Source organism: Pseudophryne corroboree, chromosome 8 (assembly GCF_028390025.1).
Source record: "Pseudophryne corroboree isolate aPseCor3 chromosome 8, aPseCor3.hap2, whole genome shotgun sequence".
Lineage (NCBI taxonomy): Eukaryota > Metazoa > Chordata > Amphibia > Anura > Myobatrachidae > Pseudophryne > Pseudophryne corroboree.
In genome coordinates, this window is record NC_086451.1 from 5,623,326 (window position 1) to 5,648,142 (window position 24,817).

At 48.8% G+C, this 24,817-nt stretch overlaps 2 protein-coding genes across 2 annotated transcripts in view; one reads left to right on the plus strand and one right to left on the minus strand.

Annotated features, from left to right (window-relative positions):
* The window catches only part of ADAMTSL2 (ADAMTS like 2), a 414,165-nt gene that overhangs the window by 75,632 nt on the left and 313,716 nt on the right, over nt 1-24,817 (plus strand). The window lies entirely within an intron of this gene.
* On the minus strand, nt 559-19,096 carry MYMK (myomaker, myoblast fusion factor). The gene is given in 6 exon segments (XM_063935837.1): nt 559-1,366; nt 3,843-3,874; nt 3,877-3,958; nt 4,138-4,287; nt 6,799-6,936; nt 18,197-19,096. Coding segments are annotated over 6 exon segments (684 nt in total). The 5' UTR covers nt 18,332-19,096; the 3' UTR covers nt 559-1,219.

Below are 24,817 nucleotides of genomic sequence, written 5' to 3' on the forward strand. Positions count from 1 at the left end.
ATCCTCTAGGACGTAAGAGAAAATAAGATTTTAAACCTACCGGTAAATCTTTTTCTCCTAGTTCGTAGAGGATGCTGGGCGCCCGTCCCAGTGCGGACAAATCTGCAAGACTTGTATATAGTTGTTGCTTACATAAGGGTTATGTTACAGTTGAGATCAGTCTTTAGCTGATACTGTTTTGTTCATACTGTTAACTGGTTGTGTATATTCCATGTTATACGGTGTGGATGGTGTGGGCTGGTATGTATCTCGCCCTTAGATTAACAAAAATCCTTTCCTCGTACTGTCCGTCTCTGGGCACAGTTTCTCTAACTGAGGTCTGGAGGAGGGGCATAGAGGGAGGAGCCAGTGCACACCCATCTAAAGTTCTTTATAGTGCCCATGTCTCCTGCGGAGCCCGTCTATACCCCGTGGACCTTACGGAGTCCCCAGCATCCTCTACGGACTAGGAGAAAAAGATTTACCGGTAGGTTTAAAATCTTATTTTTTGCAAACACACTGAACGATTTGTATGAACGATTTTAATGATTTGACATTGCAAACATCAATATCGTCCAAAGTGGCTTGCATGAATAAATGATGATAGACCAACGATGAACAACTGCGGGGACGCGCATAGTTCATCATTGATGTCTACACACTGAACGATATTAACGATATATCGTTCATTTTTTCAATGATATCGCCCATATCGCTATAAATGATCTATAAGTGTGTAGGACCCTTTATTTCCCGCCTGCCGCACAAAAGCTACAGATCACTACACTGGCAGACAACGGAGAACGAAGTCCGCATGTACATGAACCTTCACAGATCAAAAGTAATTCCATTTACTACAGCAAATAAAAAACAAATAGTGCACAAAGTGTTATACATTCTCAAATAAACATAAAATTCTATATATAAAATAAAAATGTACAAACAGTATGAATTCAATACATCTTACTAAGGGTTTTACAAAACAGAATTACAAAAACATCATTTATGTTAAGTAACATGTTCTTTCCACCGGCCCGTGTCTGACACATAAGAAATGTGATCAGCTGAGCAGTAATCCCCCTTGGTGGTATCTGTAGTACGCAGCGACAGCCCTCCTCGCACATGCAGACAGCGCAGAGCAGCGGATGAGATTGCTCAGTGTCTGTCTAGCAGAAGTAAGCCTGTGACTGAGCCCCCCCCACCAGCTGCTTCTCAGTCCTTGGTTAGGTCCCCAGCTCCGTCACACACAGCAGCACAGAGTGGAGCAGTTCATCTTGGCGGCGTCGGTCCCAGTTCCTGCTTTCTTGTTGATCTTGGGAAGTAGGAGCACAAAGGACATGGCCAGGGAGCAGTGGTAGAAACTGTGCACGTAGGTATAGTCCCATTCCTGAAGGTACAAAGGAAAATGCTATCGTTATTGTATTACAATCCGGTCTGAAGCTGTGGCGCACAAATGGCGGAGACGTAAGCACCCTGACTTCATGCATCTGAGAAGCGCTGTCTGAAGCTTGCTCCTCCTGCCTATAACCGGCCTGATTGGACGCAGCCCGCTATACGCTGCAATTAGGACGTTTTTGCATGCTGCACATTTATGCATAGCGCCTGCCCATTCTGATTTGGACACATCTTGGCCGTATCTTTTTCCGTGAAATGGGCGGCAGCGTTGCAAGATGTCCATCTCATGGGAGTGTCTTTGGCATGTGCCTATACTTCTGCGCATACAGGGAAAGGACGCCTGTTCCCCATGGGTCTCCTGCACCCAGCACACCGTAGTGCAGATAATAATAATGGCGGTCGCATCGTTGGGCGGTCCAGCTTTCTGCGTGAAGCCGTACAGATCTTGGGCCTAATTCAGACCTGATCTTTCCTCTGCGATTTTGCAGAGGGCTGCGATCAGATAGCCGCCGCCCATAGAGAGTGAAAACCCGCCTCGTGCAAGTGTGCGACAGCGGACATCTGCAAATCCATTCGCAACTCACTCACCTGAGCTGCGCACAGACTGCACAGTATGGAAAAATCATTTGATGGTGAGTGAGTTGCGAATGGATTTGGGCAAAACCATGTGCACTTCAGGTGGGGCAGATGTAACATGTGCAGAGAGCGTTAGATTTGGGTGGGGTGTGTTCAAACAGAAATCTAAATTGCAGTGTGTAAATAAAGCAGCCAGTATTTACCCTGCACAGAAACAATATAACCCACCCAAATCTAACTCTCTCTGCACATGTTACATCTGCCCCACCTGCAGTGCACATGGGGGGGTGTCATTCCGAGTTGATCGCTTGCTAGCTACTTTTTGCAGCGCAGCGATCAGATAGTCGCCGCCCACGGGGGAGTGTATTTTCGCTTTGCAAGTGTGCGATCGCTTGTGCAGCCGAGCGGTACAAAAAAGTTTTGTGCAGTTTCTGAGTAGCTCAGAACTTACTCAGCCGCTGCGATCACTTCAGCCTGTTCTGGAATTGACGTCAGACACCCGCCCTACAAACGCTGGGACACGCCTGCGTTTTTCCAACCACTCCCAGAAAACGGTCAGTTGCCACCCACAAACGCCTTCTCCCTGTCAATCTCCTTGCGATTGGCTGCGCGAATGGATTCTTCGTTAAATCCGTCGCTCAGCAACGATCCGCTTTGTACCCGTACAACGCACCTGCGCATTGCGGTGCATGCGCAGTTTTGCAGAGTTTTTACCCGATCGCACCGCAGCAAAAAAACCTAGCGTGCGATCAGGTCAGAATGACCCTCAAGGTTTTGCCCATTAGAGAAAGATTTTGCTGTTGCGATCAGGTCTGAATTAGGCCCTGTATCCCTTTTATATGGGAAGCACACAGATTAGTGAATCCAGATTTAGGATAAAGGTGGCATCTTCTGATGGCAGAAGCGCGATACATCAGATTCTCCTGGATGAGTGCAGCCTCAATACACGTATGTGCCTCACATTGTGCCCACATGCCATCATGGTACGTGTCACTCTTATATGAGAGATTTCAGGTCGGTGCTCAGAACCTTCCAGCCCCACCTAATAACCTGATATTTTACATGCGTGGAGGAGGTGGTCAGGAATCTCTCTATATTACAGCGGGGCACATGGGCCCTCATTCCGAGTTGTTCGCTCGTTAGCTGCTTTTATCAGCTTTGCACACGCTAAGCCGCCGCCCTCTGGGAGTGAATCTTAGCTTAGCAGAAATGCGAACGAAAGATTAGCAGAATTGCGAATAGACACTTCTTAGCAGTTTCTGAGTAGCTCCAGACTTACTCGGCATCTGCGATCAGTTCAGTCAGTTTCGTTCCTGGTTTGACGTCACAAACACACCAGCATTCGCCCAGACACTCCCCTGTTTCTTCAGACCCTCCCGCGTTTTTCCCAGAAACTGCAGCGTTTTTTTCACACACTCCCATAAAACGGCCAGTTTTCGCCCAGAAACACCCACTTCCTGTCAATCACACTACGATCACCAGAACGATGAAAAATCTTCGTTAGGCCGTGAGTAAAATACCAAACTTTTGTGCTAATTTACTTGGCGCAGGCGCACTGCGAACATTGCGCATGCGCAGTTTGCGACTAATCGCTCCGTTGCGAAAAAATCTAACGAGCGAACAACCTCGGAATGAGGGCCATTGTGCGTGAATCAAGCCACCATTACATGGAAAAGCTTCATGTGACCATTTAACTGTACACTAGTGACACATGTACTTCCGCCTTGCTATCACCATAAGTGAATGTGATAATGAAGGTGCTGTATTGCAATCTGCTGCATCAGGCTTCTCGCGCCAGGCTCTGTCTTCTAGATCGCTCACATTTATCTGCTTTACCCAGTGGCTGAGAAGGCAGCTCCCACCGTGCTGAGCCCATTATGTGTGCACCGTACCTCAAAGAAAAAGCGCAGCATTAAGGCCAGAGCCCGAAGCAGAATCCCGGCCCGATCTGCTGGGTGTAAACGCTTTTATCCGGGTACAGTCCTCTCTTCTCCTTCATCTTGGTCAGCTGGAATAGGATTTTACACAAACGCATATGTTAGGTAATAGTAATGGCTGCCGGTATGTACACAGTATGTGGTCCGAGCCTAAACAGTCACTGGAGCCTGCGTGATGGCTGAGGCACAGGGATCTTTCCCAGCGGTGTCCCCGGACATTGTACTTTCATTGGTGGATTAAAAAACTTACCCATTTCACTGTGATCATCAGCACTGCAGTCCCAATAGGCCCCGAGTAGACCCCATACCCCCAGCGATCCTGATATATCCGCACTGCAATGGTGAGGACGCCAAACATCACAAGCGTGGACCTCTTGGGTTCATCAAAGTCAGACCAGTGCTAGGGAGAGAAGAGACAGCGGTACGGTAACACAACCTTTCCTGCCGCAGAGCGGAGCCTTCAGGTAAAATCCTTCTATCTGGACGCAGATCGGTGTGTGTGAGGGGATCGGTATGAAATTCCTCCAATCAAAATGCCGACGTTCAAAATCCCGACAACAATTGACCGATGGTCAAAATCCCGACAAGGTCAAAATCCCGACATGGACAAAATACCAACATTTAAAATACCGACAAGGTCAAAATACCAACATGTAAAATGCCGGACAGGTTAAAATACCGACATGCGTTTTTGATATTTTTGTGTGTGTATGTCGACATAAGTCAACATGGACACCATATAAAGTGTACCGCTGCGCTCGCCCATGCTTCGGGGGACACTATTATATTCTCCCTCTAGGTCCACTGGGATGGAAAAAAATCATGAAAAAACTCATGTCGGTATTTTGACCTGTCGGCATTTTTACATGTCGGTATTTTGACCTTGTCTTTATTTTAAATGCCGGTATTTTGTCCATGTCGGGATTTTGACCTTGTCGGGATTTTGACCATCAGTCAATTGTGTCGGGATTTTGAACGTCGGTATTTTGATTGGAGGTAAACTGACTGCATCCCCGTGTGAGAACCATTGGCACAACAGCAATCTGCTTTCCAAAACCAACATGACCCGACCACGTTCCTGGCCCTCACATCGCTTCCTCTGGTGATAGATTCATGGTGAGGGCCTGGAACTGGCTGCAGTCAGGAACTTGGGACTAGCAGCAGTTTAATAAAAGGAATATAGGGGGAGATGTACTAAGCCTGGAGAAGTGATAAAGCAGTGATGAGTGCAAGGTGATAACGCGCCAGCCAATCAGTTCCAATATGTAAATTGGCAGTTAGGTGCTGATTGGCTGGTGCATTATCACCTTCCACTTATCCCATCCTGGGAAAGACATTGTGTATCCTTCTCAGAAATGAACAGAATGGGAGTAATTCCGTTGTTTACGCTCGCCCGATCTCCTGTGTAAAGTGCCGGGAGATCGGGGGGCGCTATTCAGTTGGGTTATTTTTGCGCTGATCACACCCCAGCAGAAACCCCAGAGCCGGCAGCTGTTTGTGCCTTCACAGAGCAGCAATTGAATTGCCGGCGCAAACATTTGAATTCCCCCAATGTGTATTACGCATCCATCAATTTGGTGTACAGTATGTGAAATGTATATATTGTTACCCTATGCAGGTTATTTTGAGCAATTGCTTCTCATTGCCTCTCTTCTTTCTGCTGTGCAATACAATAGAGAAATGCGATATAATGCAGCTTGTGCAGCTGGTCATGTAGAGAAATACTTACAGCTCATTATAGGCATCTTTCTATAACTCGCGTTCCGTGCTCTTATTCTGTACACCTGCCCCCCTCCGTGTGGTGGCTGAGTTACAGCTGTATAATGGTTACCTGGCTACAACCCCCCCCCCCCCCCCCCCCAGGTGTGCTCACTTACATCCCCCCCCCCCCCCCCCCCCCCCCATATAGGCCATAGCTTTCTGCACTAACAATTCTATATAGAGGCTCTTGTGTGCGCCGGACAAGGCTCCCATCTAGGCTTTGATTATAATATGACCTTGATGAGCTCTCTTCAGAACTAATATCCTCCAATATCATTCATTAATGTCCTGTACTCCATCTCTGAGATGTCCTCTGCATGAAATAGCAGCAAGCGTTATAGAACACATATCTCCCCTAATGATAAGTGCGCACACTGCATCGCAGAAGGAACAGGTCATTGTAGACGGGTGTGGTTCGTTTTATCGACAGTGTCTAGGTCGACAATGTTTAGGTCGACCACTATAGGTCGACAGTCACCAGGTCGACGTGGATGGAAGGTCGACAGGGTTTCTAGGTCGACATGTGCTAGGTCGACAGGTCTAAAGGTCGACATGAGGATTTTTTTTTTTTTTTGGTGTCGTTTTCTTCATAAAGTGACCGGGATCCCAAATTAGTGCACCACGTCCCCTCGCATGGCTCGCTTCGCTTGCCATGCTTCGGGCATGGTGCCTTCGCTCCGCTACCGCTTCGCTCGGCACACTTTACCAACCCAATCGTAGTACACATGGATCGTTAAGTATGAAAAAATCCCCCCCAAAAAAAATGTTTTTGGAAAAACTCATGTCGACCTTTAGACCTGTCGACCTAGCACATATCGACCTAGAAACCCTGTCGACCTTCCATCCATGTTGACCTAGTGACTGTCGACCTATAGTGGTCAACCTAAACATTGTCGACCTAGACACTGTCGATCTTCAGACAGGATCCCATTGTAGACACGTCTCTCTTACAGGAGGGGACAGTACAGCACCACAGGGGGGCGCAGTGGCTCCCTGCCCCCGGTCTGAGTACTGTACGTGCTGTGTTCTCTGGGAGACTCGCACAGTCTCAGGAATACTCAGTGATCCTGGGTTTTGGTTCCAATGTCTCATCCTTGGGGTTGTACAATTATCTCTACGTGTCCCCTATCATTAACGTACAGTACCCAACACCACCAGGCCCTCCGAGCTTACCTATTAGTGACACCCACATGGACAGTGCTGTCCCGTACACACTGAAGTATTCCAGGAGGTCGTATCTCATGAAACAGATCACCGATAGTCCTGGACCGTCACACGCATGGTAAATCTACAAAGGCAGGAAGCAGACGCAGTTAGCACGGGGAATGGGGGGGGGGGGGGGGTCCTACATAGGTCTCAGCAGTGAAAGGGTGGGGTGATGACAGGTGCTGTGTGCTTATGAGGTCCCGAAGGACAGATTGTACAATGGACCACAGCTGACAGACGCACCACATGTTTAAAGGGCCTGTGGATGTTGTTCTAGCAGACCCTGCAGCAGCTGTCTTGTGCCTCAGCCTGAGGAATGCTACAATCGCCACGCATGGTCCTTGGCTGGAGCAGAAAACACCTACGTCATGCCTGTGTAGTCTGAGACTAGTAGTGCCCTACACCCATGTAACCTGCTGAATGCAAATGTGTATTATTCTACTGGGTGTGATGTACAGTTGGACGCATTTTACGTAAAAAAATGCTGAATGCAGCCATGAACTATATAGAGCACAATCGCGCGGTGCCCTGCCCAATTTTTAAATGGCATTATGCACTGTGCACTTTTAGCGGCGCCCTGCTAAAGCAGCCTGCCCCGTGCCTTTCCCACCCACGGGCCACAGTATCCCACAAGTGGGAAAAGTTGCTTTGTAGTGATCACCACCGGGTGAATAGATGCCATGCGCATTCACAGTGAGGGGAGAGCTTGTGAGCACACCCCCTAGAGCACAGGTTCTCAAACTCGGTCCTCAGTACCCCACACAGTGCATGTTTTGCATGTCTCCTCACAGAATTGCAAGTAAAATAATGAGCTCCACCTGTGGACCTTTTAATATGTGTCAGTGAGTAATTAATACACCTGTGCACCTGCTGGGTTACCTGCAAGACACATACCTCCCAACATGACCCTCTCCAGGAGGGACAGAACACTGTGCTCCTGCACTTCCCTCTTAATTTGTGATTGCCATCACCTGTGCTGAAACCCCTTTATTATCCAGTAACCTGTTCAACAGAAGTGCCAGGAATCATAGAGAAAGGGAAAATTCCAAAAGCAGAGCATTGTGTCCTCCTGGAGAGGTCATGTTGGGAGGTATGATATAGGTATGAGCACTGGGTCAGTATTAGGGTACAGCACAGGTGATGGTAATCATACAGTAAGAGGGAAAAGTCCAGAAGCAGAGCATTGTGTCCTCCTGGAGAGGTCATGTTGGGAGGTATGACATAGGTATGAGCACTGGGTCAGTATTAGGGTACAGCACAGGTGATGGTAATCATACAGTAAGAGGGAAGAGCAGGAGCAGAGCATTGTGTCCTCCTGGAGAGGTCATGTTTGGAGGTATGATATAGGTATGAGCACTGGGTCAGTATTAGGGTACAGCACAGGTGATGGTAATCATACAGTAAGAGGGAAAAGTCCAGAAGCAGAGCATTGTATCCTCCTGGAGAGGTCATGTTGGGAGGTATGACATAGGTATGAGCACTGGGTCAGTATTAGGGTACAGCACAGGTGATGGTATTCATACAGTAAGAGGGAAGAGCAGGAGCAGAGCATTGTGTCCTCCTGGAGAGGTCATGTTGGGAGGTATGACATAGGTGTGAGCACTGGATCAGTATTGTGGTACAGCACAGGTGATGGTAATCATACAGTAAGAGGGGAGTGCAGGAGCAGAGCATTGTGTCCTCCTGGAGAGGTCATGTTGGGAGGTATGACATAGGTATGAGCACTGGGTCAGTATTAGGGTACAGTACAGGTGATGGTAATCATACAGTAAGAGGGGAGTGTAGGAGCAGAGCATTGTGTCCTCCTGGAGAGGTCATGTTGGGAGGTATGATATAGGTATGAGCACTGGGTCAGTATTAGGGTACAGCACAGGTGATGGTAATCGTACAGTAAGAGAGAAGAGCAGGAGCAGAGCATTGTGTCCACCTGGAGAGGGTCATGTTGGGAGGTATGACATAGGTATGAGCACTGGGTCAGTATTAGGATACAGCACTGGTGATGGTAATCATACAGTAAGAGGGAAAAGTCCAGAAGCAGAGCATTGTATCCTCCTGGAGAGGTCATGTTGGGAGGTATGACATAGGTATGAGCACTGGGTCAGTATTAGGGTACAGCACAGGTGATGGTATTCATACAGTAAGAGGGAAGTGCAGGAGCAGAGCATTGTGTCCTCCTGGAGAGGTCATGTTGGGAGGTATGATATAGGTATGAGCACTGGGTCAGTATTAGGGTACAGCACAGGTGATGGTAATCGTACAGTAAGAGAGAAGAGCAGGAGCAGAGCATTGTGTCCACCTGGAGAGGGTCATGTTGGGAGGTATGACATAGGTATGAGCACTGGGTCAGTATTAGGATACAGCACAGGTGATGGTAATCATACAGTAAGAGGGAAGAGCAGGAGCAGAGCATTGTGTCCTCCTGGAGAGGGTCATGTTGGGAGGTATGACATAGGTATGAGCACTGGGTCAGTATTAGGGTACAGCACAGGTGATGGTAATCATACTGTAAGGGGTAAATTTACTAAGATTCGTATTTTCCCGTTTCAGGTCAAAGTTCAATCACGAATGACATCGAAAGTGTAAAACTGCAACTTTTTGAATTGATTACGACTAATTTACTAAGCTGTCGTATTCGGGTTTTTCTTTTGTTCCGATGTCGATGTCATTCGTGGTTTTTTTTTTCTATTTTTACGGCAGTGATTAGCAAAACACTGCCGACTTTTTTACAATGAATCTCGGCCGGATCTGTGTGATCCGTGCTGGGGTTCATTTTTTTTGTTTTTTTTAAATTAAACACTGTCAAATATTTAAAAAAAAATTGCGTGGGGTCCCCCCTCCTAAGCATAACCAGCCTCGGGCTCTTTGAGCCGATCCTGGTTGCCGAAATATGGGGAAAAAAATGACAGGGGTTCCCCCATATTTAAGCAACCAGCATCGGGCTCTGCGCCTGGTCCTGGTTCCAAAAATACGGGGGACAAAAAGAGTAGGGGTCCCCCGTATTTTTAAAACCAGCACCGGGCTCCACTAGCTGGACAGATAATGCCACAGCCGGGGGTCACTTTTATATAGTGCCCTGCGGCCGTGGCATCAAAAATCCAACTAGTCACCCCTGGCCGGGGTACCCTGGGGGAGTGGGGACCCCTTCAATCAAGGGGTCCCCCCCCCCAGCCACCCAAGGGCCAGGGGTGAAGCCCGAGGCTGCCCCCCCCCCCATCCAATGGGCTGCGGATAGGGGGGCTGATAGCCTTTGTTGTAAAAGAAAAGATATTGTTTTTAGTAGCAGTACTACAAGTCCCAGCAAGCCTCCCCCGCATGCTGGTACTTGGAGAACCACAAGTACCAGCATGCGGCGGAAAAACTGGCCCGCTGGTACCTGTAGTACTACTACTAAAAAAATACCCAAAAAAACACAAGACACACACACCGTGAAAGTATAATTTTATTACATACATACATACATACATACATACTTACCTTATGTTCCCACGCAGGTCGGTCCTCTTCTCCAGTAGAATCCAAGGGGTACCTGTTGAAGAAATTATACTCACGAGATCCAGGGGTCCAGGGTCCTCGGGGAATCCAGGTGTAATCCACGTACTTGAAAAAAATAACAAAACGGACACCCGAGCCACGCACTAAAAGGGGACCCATGTTTGCACATGGATCCCCTTTTCCCGACTGCCAGAAACCCACTCTGACTGATGTCTAAGTGGGTTTCTTCAGCCAATCAGGGAGTGCCACGTTGTAGCACTCTCCTGATCGGCTGTGTGCTCCTGTACTGAGTGACAGGCGGCACACGGCAGTGTTACAATGTAGCGCCTATGCGCTCCATTGTAACCAATGCTGGGAACTTTCTGCCCTGCGGTTGACCTAAAGTGACGTCACCGCTGAGCAGAAAGTTCCCAGCATTGGTTACAATGGAGCGCATAGGCGCAACATTGTAACACTGCCGTGTGCCGCCTGTCACTCAGTACAGGAGCACACAGCCGATCAGGAGAGTGCTACAACGTGGCACTCCCTGATTGGCTGAAGAAACCCACTTAGACATCAGTCAGAGTGGGTTTCTGGCAGTCGGGAAAAGGGGATCCATGTGCAAACATGGGTCCCCTTTTAGTGCGTGGCTCGGGTGTCCGTTTTGTTATTTTTTTCAAGTACGTGGATTACACCTGGATTCCCCGAGGACCCTGGACCCCTGGATCTCGTGAGTATAATTTCTTCAACAGGTACCCCTTGGATTCTACTGGAGAAGAGGACCGACCTGCGTGGGAACATAAGGTAAGTATGTATGTATGTGTGTATGTATGTAATAAAATTATACTTTCACGGTGTGTGTGTCTTGTGTTTTTTGGGGTATTTTTTTAGTAGTAGTACTACAGGTACCAGCGGGCCCGTTTTTCCGCCGCATGCTGGTACTTGTGGTTCTCCAAGTACCAGCATGCGGGGGAGGCTTGCTGGGACTTGTAGTACTGCTACTAAAAACAATATCTTTTCTTTTACAACAAAGGCTATCAGCCCCCCTATCCGCAGCCCATTGGATGGGGGGGGACAGCCTCGGGCTTCACCCCTGGCCCTTGGGTGGCTGGGGGGGGGGACCCCTTGATTGAAGGGGTCCCCACTCCCCCAGGGTACCCCGGCCAGGGGTGACTAGTTGGATTTTTGATGCCACGGCCGCAGGGCACTATATAAAAGTGACCCCCGGCTGTGGCATTATCTGTCCAGCTAGTGGAGCCCGGTGCTGGTTTTAAAAATACGGGGGACCCCTACTCTTTTTGTCCCCCGTATTTTTGGAACCAGGACCAGGCGCAGAGCCCGATGCTGGTTGCTTAAATATGGGGGAACCCCTGTCAATTTTTTCACCATATTTCTGCAACCAGGATCGGCTCAAAGAGCCCGAGGCTGGTTATGCTTAGGAGGGGGGACCCCACGCAATTTTTTTTGAAAAAATAAGCACTTTCCCACCCCTTCCCACTGATATACATGCACGGATCTCATGGATCCGTGCATGCCTATCCAATCACGAATAAAAAAAAAAAGGTCTGTTTTTTTTTTTAGCACTTTTTTACGAGTTGTAATTTTTCACGGCAGTGTTTTTTTTTTTTTTTTTTGCTTTGCACTTCTTAGTAAATGACCGAGATTCATACTTAAACAGCCGCGTTTTGACCGATGGTGTATTCATTCGTGATTTTTTTCCTAGGACTTCAAAATATTACGAATGCCCTCATCACTGCCGTGATTATTGCTTAGTAAATTACCGAGATGACACTTTGATGACAAAACGGCATCTCGGTCAAAATCGGGAGCTTAGTAAATTTACCCCTAAGAGGGAAGAGCAGGAGCAGAGCATTGTGTCCTCCTGGAGAGGGTCATGTTGGGAGGTATGACATAGGTATGAGCACAGGGTCAGTATTAGGATACAGCACTGGTGATGGTAATCAGACAGTAAGAGGGAAGAGCAGGAGCAGAGCATTGTATCCTCCTGGAGAGGTCATGTTGGGAGGTATGACATAGGTATGAGCACTGGGTCAGTATTAGGGTACAGCACAGGTGATGGTAATCATACAGTAAGAGGGAAGAGCAGGAGCAGAGCATTGTGTCCCTCCTGGAGAGAATCATGTTGGGAGGTATGACATAGGTATGAGCACTGGGTCAGTATTAGGGTACAGCACAGGTGATGGTAATCATACAGTAAGAGGGAAGTGCAGGAGCAGAGCATTGTGTCCTCCTGGAGAGGTCATGTTGGGATGTATGACATAGGTATGAGCACTGGCTCAGTATTAGGGTACAGCACAGGTGATGGTAATCATACAGTAAGAGGGAAGAGCAGGAGCAGAGCATTGTGTCCTCCTGTAGAGGTCATGTTGGGAGGTATGACATAGGTATGTGCACTGGGTCAGTATTAGGGTACAGCACAGGTGATGGTAATCATACAGTAAGAGGGAAGAGCAGGAGCAGAGCATTGTGTCCTCCTGGAGAGGTCATGTTGGGAGGTATGACATAGGTATGAGCACTGGGTCAGTATTGGGGTACAGCACAGGTGATGATAATCATACAGTAAGAGGGAAGAGCAGGAGCAGAGCATTGTGTCCTCCTGGAGAGGTCATGTTGGGAGGTATGACATAGGTATGAGCACTGGGTCAGTATTAGGGTACAGCACAGGTGATGGTAATCATACAGTAAGAGGGAAGAGCAGGAGCAGAGCATTGTGTCCTGGAGTGGGTCATGTTGGGAGGTATGACCTAGGTATGAGCACTGGGTCAGTATTAGGGTGCAGCACAGGTGATGGTAATCATACAGTAAGAGGGAAGAGCAGGAGCAGAGCATTGTGTCCTCCTGGAGAGGTCATGTTGGGAGGTATGACATAGGTATGAGCACTGGGTCAGTATTAGGGTACAGCACAGGTGATGGTAATCATACAGTAAGAGGGAAGTGCAGGAGCAGAGCATTGTGTCCTCCTGGAGAGGTCATGTTGGGAGGTATGACATAGGTATGAGCACTGGCTCAGTATTAGGGTACAGCACAGGTGATGGTAATCATACAGTAAGAGGGAAGAGCAGGAGCAGAGCATTGTGTCCTCCTGGAGAGGGTCATGTTGGGAGGTATGACATAGGTATGAGCACTGGGTCAGTATTAGGGTACAGCACAGGTGATGGTAATCATACAGTAAGAGGGAATAGCAGGAGCAGAGAATTGTGTCCTCCTGGAGAGGTCATGTTGGGAGGTATGTGCACTGGGTCAGTATTAGGGTACAGCACAGGTGATGGTAATCATACAGTAAGAGGGAAGAGCAGGAGCAGAGCATTGTGTCCTCCTGGAGAGGTCATGTTGGGAGGTATGACATAGGTATGAGCACTGGGTCAGTATTAGGGTACAGCACAGGTGATGGTAATCATACAGTAAGAGGGAAGAGCAGGAGCAGAGCATTGTTTCCTGGAGTGGGTCATGTTGGGAGGTATGACATAGGTATGAGCACTGGGTCAGTATTAGGGTACAGCACAGGTGATGGTAATCATACAGTAAGAGGGAAGAGCAGGAGCAGAGCATTGTGTCCTCCTGGAGAGGTCATGTTGGGAGGTATGACATAGGTATGAGCACTGGGTCAGTATTAGGGTACAGCACAGGTGATGTTAATCATACAGTAAGAGTGGAGTGCAGGAGCAGAGCATTGTGTCCTCCTGGAGAGGTAATGTTGGGAGGTATGACATAGGTATGAGCACTGGGTCAGTATTAGGGTACAGCACAGGTGATGGTAATCATACAGTAAGAGGGAAGAGCAGGAGCAGAGCATTGTGTCCCTCCTGGAGAGGTCATGTTGGGAGGTATGAAAACATGCGCTATGTGGGGTCTTGGGGACCGAGCTTGAGAACCCCTGCCCTAGAGTGATGCCGAATGGGCCGCATCCCCCTCCACAGCTGGCCACACCCCCTTTTATGTCGAAACTCTGTCCCCATACTTTAGCACCCTTCCTGCATTCTATCAGGAACACTGCAGCTCCTACCTGTCATTTTCCCAAAACAGCCTGTAACGTGACGGTTAGCAGCTGATTGGCTGGCACTTTATCTCTCTCTAAGGCATAGTAAAAAAAAAACCACGTAGTACCGACAGAAATTCTGAGCAGCTATAGCGTTGCGCGGCAGTTACATGTGCGACCAGTGTGCGATATGGCGTCTTTGTACACAAGCGGCGGATTAGAGATGCAGCCGGTGAGCAACTCTGAACAAATTACAGCGGCTGCGGTATTGTTCGTGGTACAAAAAGACACAGTTGCGAATGTGGTTGCGTCCACCTGTAAACCAGGCCTTCTGTTACCCCAAGGTCCCCAACTTTGTAATCTCCCGCTACCTACTGCAGCATCCTCCTCCTCTGTCTACTGCACCATCCTCCTCCTCTGTCTACTGCACCATCCTCCTCCTCTGTCTACTGCACCATCCTCCTCTGTCTACTGCAGCATCCTCCTCCTCTGTCTACTGCAGCATCCTCCTCCTCTGTCTACTGCAGCATCCTCCTCCTCTGTCTACTGCACCATCCTCCTCCTCTGTCTACTGCACCATCCTCCTCCTCTGTCTACTGCGCCATCCTCCTCCTCTGTCTACTGCGCCATCCTCCTCCTCTGTCTACTGCGCCATCCTCCTCCTCTGTCTACTGCGCCATCCTCCTCCTCTGTCTACTGCGCCATCCTCCTCCTCTGTCTACTGCGCCATCCTCCTCCTCTGTCTACTGCGTCATCCTCCTCCTCTGTCTACTGCGCCATCCTCCTCCTCTGTCTACTGCGCCATCCTCCTCCTCTGTCTACTGCGCCATCCTCCTCCTCTGTCTACTGCGTCATCCTCCTCCTCACTGTTCCCATTTCCTCTACATACTCGTCTTCTGATTGGCAGTAAGCAAAGAACGGCTTTATCAGGGTATTTAGAGGTCTATTTATTAAACTTCTCTCCCCTCTACATTATGCAGAGACAGCACAATCTAATTATCCCTGCACTGTCCCAGAAGCTGAGGGCAGACAATGGGCTGAATGCAATAGCCTGCGAGATGCCGGATGTGCGGAACATTGGAGGTCATTCCGAGTTGTTCGCTCGTTGCCGATTTTCGCTATACTGCGATTATCCGCTAACTGCGCATGCGCAATGTTCGCAGAGCGCATGCGCTTAGTTATTTTACACAAAAGTTTGGTATTTTACTCTCGGCATAACGAAGCTTTTTCATCGCTGTGCTGATCGGAGTGTGATTGACAGGAAGTGGGTGTTTCTGGGGGGAATCTGGCCGTTTTATGGGAGTGTGCGGAAAAACGCAGGCGTTCGAGTTGCAAAATGCAGGAGTGGCTGGAGAAACGGAGGAGTGTCTGGGCGAACGCTGGGTGTGTTTGTGACGTCAAACCAGGAACGAAAAGGACTGAACTGATCGCAGTGTAGGAGTAAGTCTGGAGCTACTCAGAAACTGCTAAGAAATTTCTATTCGCAATTCTGCTAATCTTTCGTTCGCAATTCTGCTAAGCTAAGATACACTCCCAGAGGGCGGCGGCTTAGCGTGTGCAATGCTGCTAAAATCTGCTAGCGAGCGAACAACTCGGAATCATCCCCATTGTGCGAGAATGCCCAAAACCTTAATGTACAAAGGCCCTCATTCCGAGTTGATTGCTCGCTAGCAGTTTTTAGCAGCCGTGCAAACGCTATGCCGCCGCCGTCTGGGAGTGTATCTTAGCTTAGGAGAAGTGCGAACAAAAGGATCGCGGCGCTGCTGCAAAAAAAGATTGTGCAGTTTCTGAGTAGCTCCAGACCTACTTCTAGCTAGCGATCACTTCAGACTATTTAGTTCCTGTTTTGACGTCACGAACACGCCCTGCGTCCGGCCAGCCACGCCTGCGTTTGTATCTGGCACGCTTGCGTTTTTACACACACTCCCCGAAAACGGTCAGTTACCACCCAGAAACACCCACTTCCTGTCAATCACTCTGCGGCCAGCAGTGCGACTGAAAAGCGTCGCTAGACCTTGTGTGAAACTACTTCGGATGTTGTGAAAGTACGTTGCGCATACACATGCGCAGAAGTGCCGCTTTTTTACCTAATCGCTGCGAACGAAAACAGCTAGCGAACGAAAACAGCTAGCGAACAACTCTGAATGACCCCCCCAAAGGCTAGCCGGAAATTAAGGCAGGCGTTTATCCTGAGAACTGTAGTGGTGAGGCATTTATGGTGAGAGCTGTAGTGTTTTGCTGCCTTGTACCGTTATTGGGTGTGTTAGACCCTCCTGTAATCCATTGGGCATGGGTAGCGTCACTTGGCAAGGCTTGGTTCTCCCCCACTGACACATTATACTGCAGGGGAAATACCGTGCGCCAGACGGCTACATACAATCACTACCCGGCGTTATTATCATACCCCTGTAATCTATTGGGCATTGGTAGCGTCACTTGGCAAGGCTTGGTTCTCCCCCACTGACACATTATACTGCAGGGGAAATACCGTGCGGCAGACGGCTACATACAATCACTACCCGGCGTTATCATACCCCTGTAATCTGTTGGGCATGGGTAGAGTCACTTGGCAAGGCTTGGTTCTCCCCCAGTGACACATTATACAGGTTGAGTCTCCCTTATCCAAAATGCTTGGGACCAGAGGTACTTTGGATATGGGATTTTTCCGTATTTTGGAATAATTGCATACCATAGTGAGATATCATAATGATGGGACCTAAATCTAAGCACAGAATGCATTTATGTTACATATACACCTTATATACACAGCCTGAAGGTCATTTTAGCCAATATTTTTTATAACTTTGTGCATTAAACAAAGTGTGTCTACATTCACACAATTCATTTATGTTTCACATACACCTTATACACACAGCCTGAAGGTCATTTAATACAATATTTTTAATAACTTTGTGTATTAAACAAAGTTTGTGTACATTGAGCCATCAAAAAACAAAGGTTTCACTATCTCACTCTCACTCCAAAAAGTCCGTATTTTGGAATATTCCGTATTTCGGAATATATGGATATGGGATACTCAACCTGTACTGCAGGGGAAATACCGTGCAGCAGACGGCTACATACTGTCACTACCCGGTGTTATCATACCCCTGTAATCTATTGGGCATGGGTAGCGTCACTTGGCAAGGCTTGGTTCTCCCCCAGTGACACATTATACTGCAGGGTAAATACCGTGCAGCAGACGGCTACATACAGTCACTACCCGGCGTTATCATACCCCTGTAATCTATTGGGCATCGGTAGCGTCACTTGGCAAGGCTTGGTTCTCCCCCAGTGACACATTATACTGCAGGGTAAATACCGTGCAGCAGACGGCTACATACAGTCACTACCCGGCCTGTAATGCAGTAACAGCAGCCGCCAGGTAAGTGCTATTCTCAGAAACTGCAGCAGATTAATAACATAAAGGCCCCCATCCACAAGCGAGTTTTATCTCAGCAATGAGTTGGATCCTTTTTCCTGCAATCTGGCCGGGAGCTTCCCGGGAGCCCTGCGATTGCGATATGATACTTGAGTTTATTTTTTACATGTGATTTATCTCATGCGACCTAACGTTGTTAAACCTATTTCTGTGCAATTGAGATAAATACTATGGTCAGCCCGTGTGATCTGCAACGCGAGGCACACGAGAACGCGCCTCATACCACAATTGCATGAAAAGGACATGCGATGTGACACTTTCCATGCAATCCGTCTCAATCGTATAAAAAAGCCCATATCGCACTAGTGCATGGGGGGCCTTAAGTTACAGCAATAAACCAGACGCCGCTTTTATCTCTTTACTACAGGTCATCCCTCGGAAAGTAAATGTCTGGGACTAGGAGATCATATATCAGAATATACACACACTTACCGCAATGAAGAACATGGTGAAAAAATACACCATCGCTTCCATGTGGAACTTCCTTTTTGCAGCAATACTGATGGTTGGCAGGAATGCCAGGCTGCTGATAGTTGGTAAGAGAAGCTTTGCCACTATAGAGCCCATGGCAGAGTGAGACGGTAGAAGCCTGAATGGTCCCTGTGTTTGGTATGGGCAGGGTCTCACGACTGAGGCACAGCTGAGGCAGGGGAGATTTAATAAAGTTAAATGTCCAACACATGGGTGGAAGCTATGCAGAGTGGTAACAGGTGCCAGGCAAGGGAGCGTGTGCCGTGACAGCTGAATTGTTCTATTTCAATGTCTGAGGCTTCGCCTGTCACGTTAACCCTTTCAGAAAGGAGGACGCTGTTACTTTCTAATATTTGGTCACATTAACTGGACTGAACTTTCTGACTGAAGAGAGACCTCTCATTGGGGTCTATTCAATTCAGCGCCCTGCTAAGTCGGAGAGTGTCGGCATTTGCGGAATAAACTAATGTGTGTTATACCTATCCATTCCTATGTGATGTCAGTACAACCCATTGCTGGCTGATACAAACTATGGGGGTCATTCAGACCCGACCGCTGCTGTGCATTTTCTAACTGCGCATGCGTATGCACCGCAATGCGCACGCGCATCGGACAACAACAACGGGCATCGCCGGTCAGCAACGGGATAGTGTGAAAAATCCGATTGCACGGGCAGGTGAATGACAGGAGGAGGCAGTCTGTGGGCGGCAACTGACCGTTTACTGGGAGTGTCCAGAAAAACACAGGCGTGCCCAAGCGTTTTCAGGGAGGGTGTGTGACGTCAGCTCCAGCCCCGATCAGCCTCTTCTGATGGCAGTGTAGGAGTAAGTCCTGGGCTGCGCAGACTGCACACAATGGATTTTAGAAGCTCGACATACACATGGGAACGCACACTTGCACGGCGAATATACACTCCTCCTGGAGGCGGTGACTATCTGAACGCAGGACAGCAAAATTAGCATCCCAGCAATTAGGCCTGAATGACCCCCCTATGTGCTTCGCAATCTGTAGCCAATACCGCAACATTAATAGGCTAATAAACCTGTGATCTAAATTCAGAATTAAAAAAGGAACTGGGTGTCTTTTATATTTATGGGTAAGTGGGGGAGGGGGGAATAAGTATGAGGGGAGAATTACCAACAGCTTATTCTAGTTGCCACTGATTGTATTTAAAAGTGTTATCACAAATGAACACTTTTTTGCTGAATTTACTATCCGTGTAACAAACTATGGCCCTCATTCCGAGTTGATCGCTCGCAAGGCGATTTTAGCAGAGTTACACACGCTAAGCCGCCGCCTACTGGGAGTGAATCTTAGCTTCTTAAAATTGCGAACGATGTAATCGCAATATTGCGATTACAAACTACTTAGCAGTTTCAGAGTAGCTTCAGACTTACTCGGCATCTGCGATCAGTTCAGTGCTTGTCGTTCCTGGTTTGACGTCACAAACACACCCAGCGTTCGCCCAGACACTCCCCCCGTTTCTCCGGCCACTCCTGCGTTTTTTCCGGAAACGGTAGCGTTTTTATCCACACGCCCATAAAACGCCGTGTTTCCGCCCAGTAACACCCATTTCCTGTCAATCACACTACGATCGCCGGAGCGAAGAAAAAGCCGTGAGTAAAAATACTATCTTCATTGTTAAATTACTTGGCGCAGTCGCAGTGCGAATATTGCGCATGCGTACTAAGCGGAATTTCACTGCGATGCGATGAAAATTACCGAGCGAACGACTCGGAATGAGGGCCAATGGCCCTCATTCCGAGTTGATCGCTCGCTAGCTGCTTTTAGCAGCATTGCACACGCTAGGCCGCCGCCCTCTGGGAGTGAATCTTGGTGGTCATTCCGAGTTGTTCGCTCGGTAATTTTTCTTCGCATCGCAGCGATTTTCCGCTTAGTGCGCATGCGCAATGTTCGCACTGCGACTGCGCCAAGTAAATTTGCTAAGCAGTTAGGAATATTACTCACGTTTTTTTCATCGTTCTGGTGATCGTAATGTGATTGACAGGAAGTGGGTGTTTCTGGGCGGAAACAGGCCGTTTTAGGGGCGTGTGGGAAAAAACGCTACCGTTTCTGGGAAAAACGCGGGAGTGGCTGGAGAAACGGAGGAGTGTCTGGGCGAACGCTGGGTGTGTTTGTGACGTCAAACCAGGAACGACAAGCACTGAACTGATCGCACTGGAAGAGTAAGTCTCGAGCTACTCAGAAACTGCACAGAGATGTCTTATCGCAATATTGCGAATCTTTCGTTCGCAATTTTAAGAAGCTAAGATTCACTCCCAGTAGGCGGCGGCTTAGCGTGTGCAATGCTGCTAAAAGCAGCTTGCGAGCGAACAACTCGGAATGACCCCCCTTATCTTAGCAGAATTGCGAATAGAAAATTCTTAGCAGTTTCTGAGTAGCTCCAGACTTACTCCTACACTGCGATCAGTTCAGTCAGTTTCGTTCCTGGTTTGACGTCACAAACACGCCCTGCGTTCGCCCAGACACTCCCCCGTTTCTGCAGACACTCCCGCGTTTTTACCTGGCACGCCTGCGTTTTTCTGCACACTCCCTGAAAATGCTCAGTTACCACCCAGAAACACCCACTTCCTGTCAATCACTCATCGATCAGCAGTGCGACTGAAAAGCGCCGCACGAACAACAGCAAAACTGCTAAGTTTTTAGTAAAATAACTGAGCACATGCGCGCTGCATACCATGCGCATTTAGCAACAAATGGCAGCACTGCGAAAATCGGCAACGAGCGAACAACTCGGAATGACCACCACTGCTCGTTCTAGAGAAACCACCGGCCTGTACCGATGTGGTCATTCACCATTGGGTTGGCCCAGTTATGTCGAGTTGCCGAGCGAACAACTCGGAATGAGGTCCCTCAGCAGCAAAATTGTTCTCTAATGGGCAAAACCATGGCCCTCATTCCATGGCCATTCCATGGCCCTCATTGTTCGCTCGCAAGCTGCTTTTAGCAGCTTTGCACACGCTAAGCCGCCGCCTACTGGGAGTGAATCTTAGCTTATCAAAATTGCGAACGAAAGATTCGCAATATTGCGAAAAGACTTCTCTGTGCAGTCTCTGAGTAGCTCCAGACTTACTCTGCCAGTGCGATCAGTTCAGTGCTTGTCGTTCCTGGTTTGACGTCACAAACATACCCAGCGTTCGCCCAGACACTACTCCGTTTCTCCAGCCACTCCCGCGTTTTTCCCAGAAACGGTAGCGTTTTTTCACACTCTCCCATAAAACGGCCAGTTTCCGCCCAGAAACACCCACTTCCTGTCAATCACATTACGATCACCAGAACGAAGAAAAAACCTCGTAATGCCATGAGTAAAATACCTAACTGCATAGCAAATTTACTTGGCGCAGTCACACTGCGGACATTGCGCATGCGCATTAGCGACTAATCGCTCCATTGCGGAAAAAAAATAACGAGCGAACAACTCGGAATGACCACCCATGTGCACTGCAGAGGGGCAGATGTAACATGTGCAGAGAGAGTTAGATTTGGGTGGGGTGTGTTTAAACTGAAATCTAAATTGCAGTGTAAAAATAAAGCAGCCAGTATTTACACTGCACAGAAACACTATAACCCACCCAAATCTAACTCTCTCTGCACATGTTACATCTGCCCCATCTGCAGTGCACATGGTTTTTGCCCATTAGAGAACAATTTTACTGCTGAATTAGGTCTGAATAAGGCCCATAATTTGCAGTTCTGGAATGGCAAAATCACATCCATCCACATCGAAAGTTTGGCGTCACACCCAAGAGATGTGAGAAAACTTGCATTGTAGGGGCTAGCGTACGTGGCTGATACGTGTGTAGACGGGTATTGCGGCGATACCTGGCAGCCCTTTACCAACAGTTTAATTCCCCCTTATTATTGTATAGAGAAAAAATGTTTTCTGCGCTGTGATTGAGCTGCTTGTTGGAAAAAAGGGGGAATTATAAAAATGTATAAACAAGCGCTGTTTTTGTGTGTGGTACCTGGAAAAAAAAGACTGGTTAGTGGTAATGTTTACAGCTCCTTTTGGAGCTTGTTTTGTGATGACCAGTCCGTGAAGAAACAACCTAACTTTCCCTACCTTGCTCCCGGCCACGGGATTCCTCAGCCAGGTGGAGCCCGGCTGTCCGTGGCGAGTTGTTGAGTCAGTGTCTCCCCGCCGCTGCGTCCAGCGGTGAGAGACGTGGAGCTGGGTGGTGAGAATGGTGTGAGCGGGTGACGTCACTTAGCGCTCGGCGATCCTCCGGTTGGTGTTCTTAGCGTTTCTTCTGGTCAGCACTTGTCCATCTATCGCGTTTCGTGCTATTTCCAGCACTTTATCAAGTTTGCAGTGTGTTGGTTAAGAAAACGCAGTTGCGTCATGGACGTTTTTTCCGTTCAGCTGCGTGCTTCTACAGTACGTGCAAAAACACGGCGTATGAGTCGCTATTGCTGTGTCCAGTCTGCGTAGCCTTAGAACAACCTGATATTCCTCGTTTTTGATAATGCGTACGCATTGCGATTGAGTTTGTGATGGCTCCGGGGAGCGTCACATTTCCGGGTGGCAGGTTCACTGGCTAACAGCAATTCCATAGCCTAGAAAATCGCAATTGCTAATGTATTAGCGTACATGAATTAGGCCCAATATGGAGGTGATGGGAAAAGGACGCCGGTCACTGAAGTTGTCACAGCTGCATTCCTGAGATCCTGGCTGCCTAACAATCCTGGCATAGATGTTGTATTGCCAGTCACTTGTGTTCTGTGCGGGCAGGGGTCAGTGACAACCTCAGAGAAGATGTTCTGCATAACTGCAGGGATACGTGGCAACAACACCCCTAGGGGACGCTTTACCTCCAGGCTGCTACTTATGGCTGTAAAGGCTCTGTTACCACACACTACGTCACCATATGCCATTCCCCGAGACCACAGAGCAGTGTCACAGCGGCTGGCAGAGTACCTGACTCATCAGCGGGGCATTCTCCACGTGCTGTCCTCCCTACCCTCATTCTGTCATTGGTGAAATACCTTGTACTTAGGGGGTCATTCAGACCTGATCCCTGGGCTGCTAATCCGCCGTGCAAGTGTGCGTTCCAATGTGTACGCCGAGCAGCTGTGCGCAGCCCAGGACTTACTCCTACAGTGCGATGAGAACAGGCTGTCCGGGGGCCAGAGCTGACGTCACACGCTAGGGCACGCCTGCGCTTTTCCGGACACTCCCTGTAAACGGTCAGTTCCCACCCACAAACGCCCTCTTCCTGTCAGTCACCTTGCGAACGCCCGTGCAGTCGGATTTTTCGCTCCATCTCATCGCTGACCGGCGATACCCGTTGTTGCTGGCCGACGCGCGTGCGCAGTTTGGACCTGATCGCCCGCTGTGCAAAAACGCACAGCAGCGATCAGGTCTGAATGACCCCCTTAGTGATGAGCTACAGTACACATTGAGGTGGTGATGGGCATTTACTTACCCTAGAAACTATAGTGCACACATAGATGACTTATTCCAGCCATTATGCAGAACTCAGGGTGCGTTCCGGGTGGCAGCACTTGCCCCTGGCCTATGCCGGAGACCAATGTACTATGTGCACCCAGTGCTTTACGCCATCTATTTTTCTCTTACTTCCTAGAGGATGCTGGGGACTCCGTAAGGACAATGGGGTATAGACGGGCTCCGCAGGAGACATGGGCACTATAAAGAACTTTAGATGGGTGTGCACTGGCTCCTCCCTCTATGCCCCTCCTCCAGACCTCAGTTAGATCCTGTGCCCAGAGGAGACTGGGTGCATTACAGGGGAGCTCTCCTGAGTTTCGCTCATAAAGAATTTTGTTAGGTTTTTTATTTTCAGGGAGCACTGCTGGCAACAGGCTCCCTGCATCGTGGGACTGAGGGGAGAGAAGCAGAGCTACTTAAGTGATAGGCTCTGCTTCTTAGGCTACTGGACACCATTAGCTCCAGAGGCAGTCGGAACGCAGGTCTCCCCTTGCTGTTCTTCCCGGAGCCGCGCCGCCGTCCTCCTCGCAGAGCCGGAAGATAGAAGCCGGGTGAGTATAAGAAGAAAAGAAGACTTCAAGGCGGCAGAAGACTTCAGATCTTCACTGAGGTACGCGCCATTGCTCACACACACACACACACACACACACACACACACACACACACACACACACACACACACACACACACACACTAGTGGGCACAGATGGGTGCAGGGCGCAGGTGGGCGCCCTGGGCAGCAATAAAGCCTCTATATCTGGCATAGATACTGCGGAGGCAGTTTTTCTTTCAATCCCCCGCCAGTTTTAGTTATTTTGAGCGGGACCGAAGCCCGCCGCTGGAGGGGGCGGAGCTTGGTCTCAGCACTAACCAGCGCCATTTTCTCCACAGAGATCTGCTAAGAAGCTGGCTCCCCGGTCTCTCCCCTGCTGAACACGGTGACACAGGGCTGAAAAGAGGATGGGGGGGGGGGGGGGGGGCACTTGTAAGGTGCAGTGAGTGTATTAACATAGTGATTAAGATAAAAGCGCTATTATCTGGGACATTATTTTCCAGTGTCAGTTGGCGCTGGGTGTGTGCTGGCATACTCTCTCTCTGTCTCTCCAAAGGGC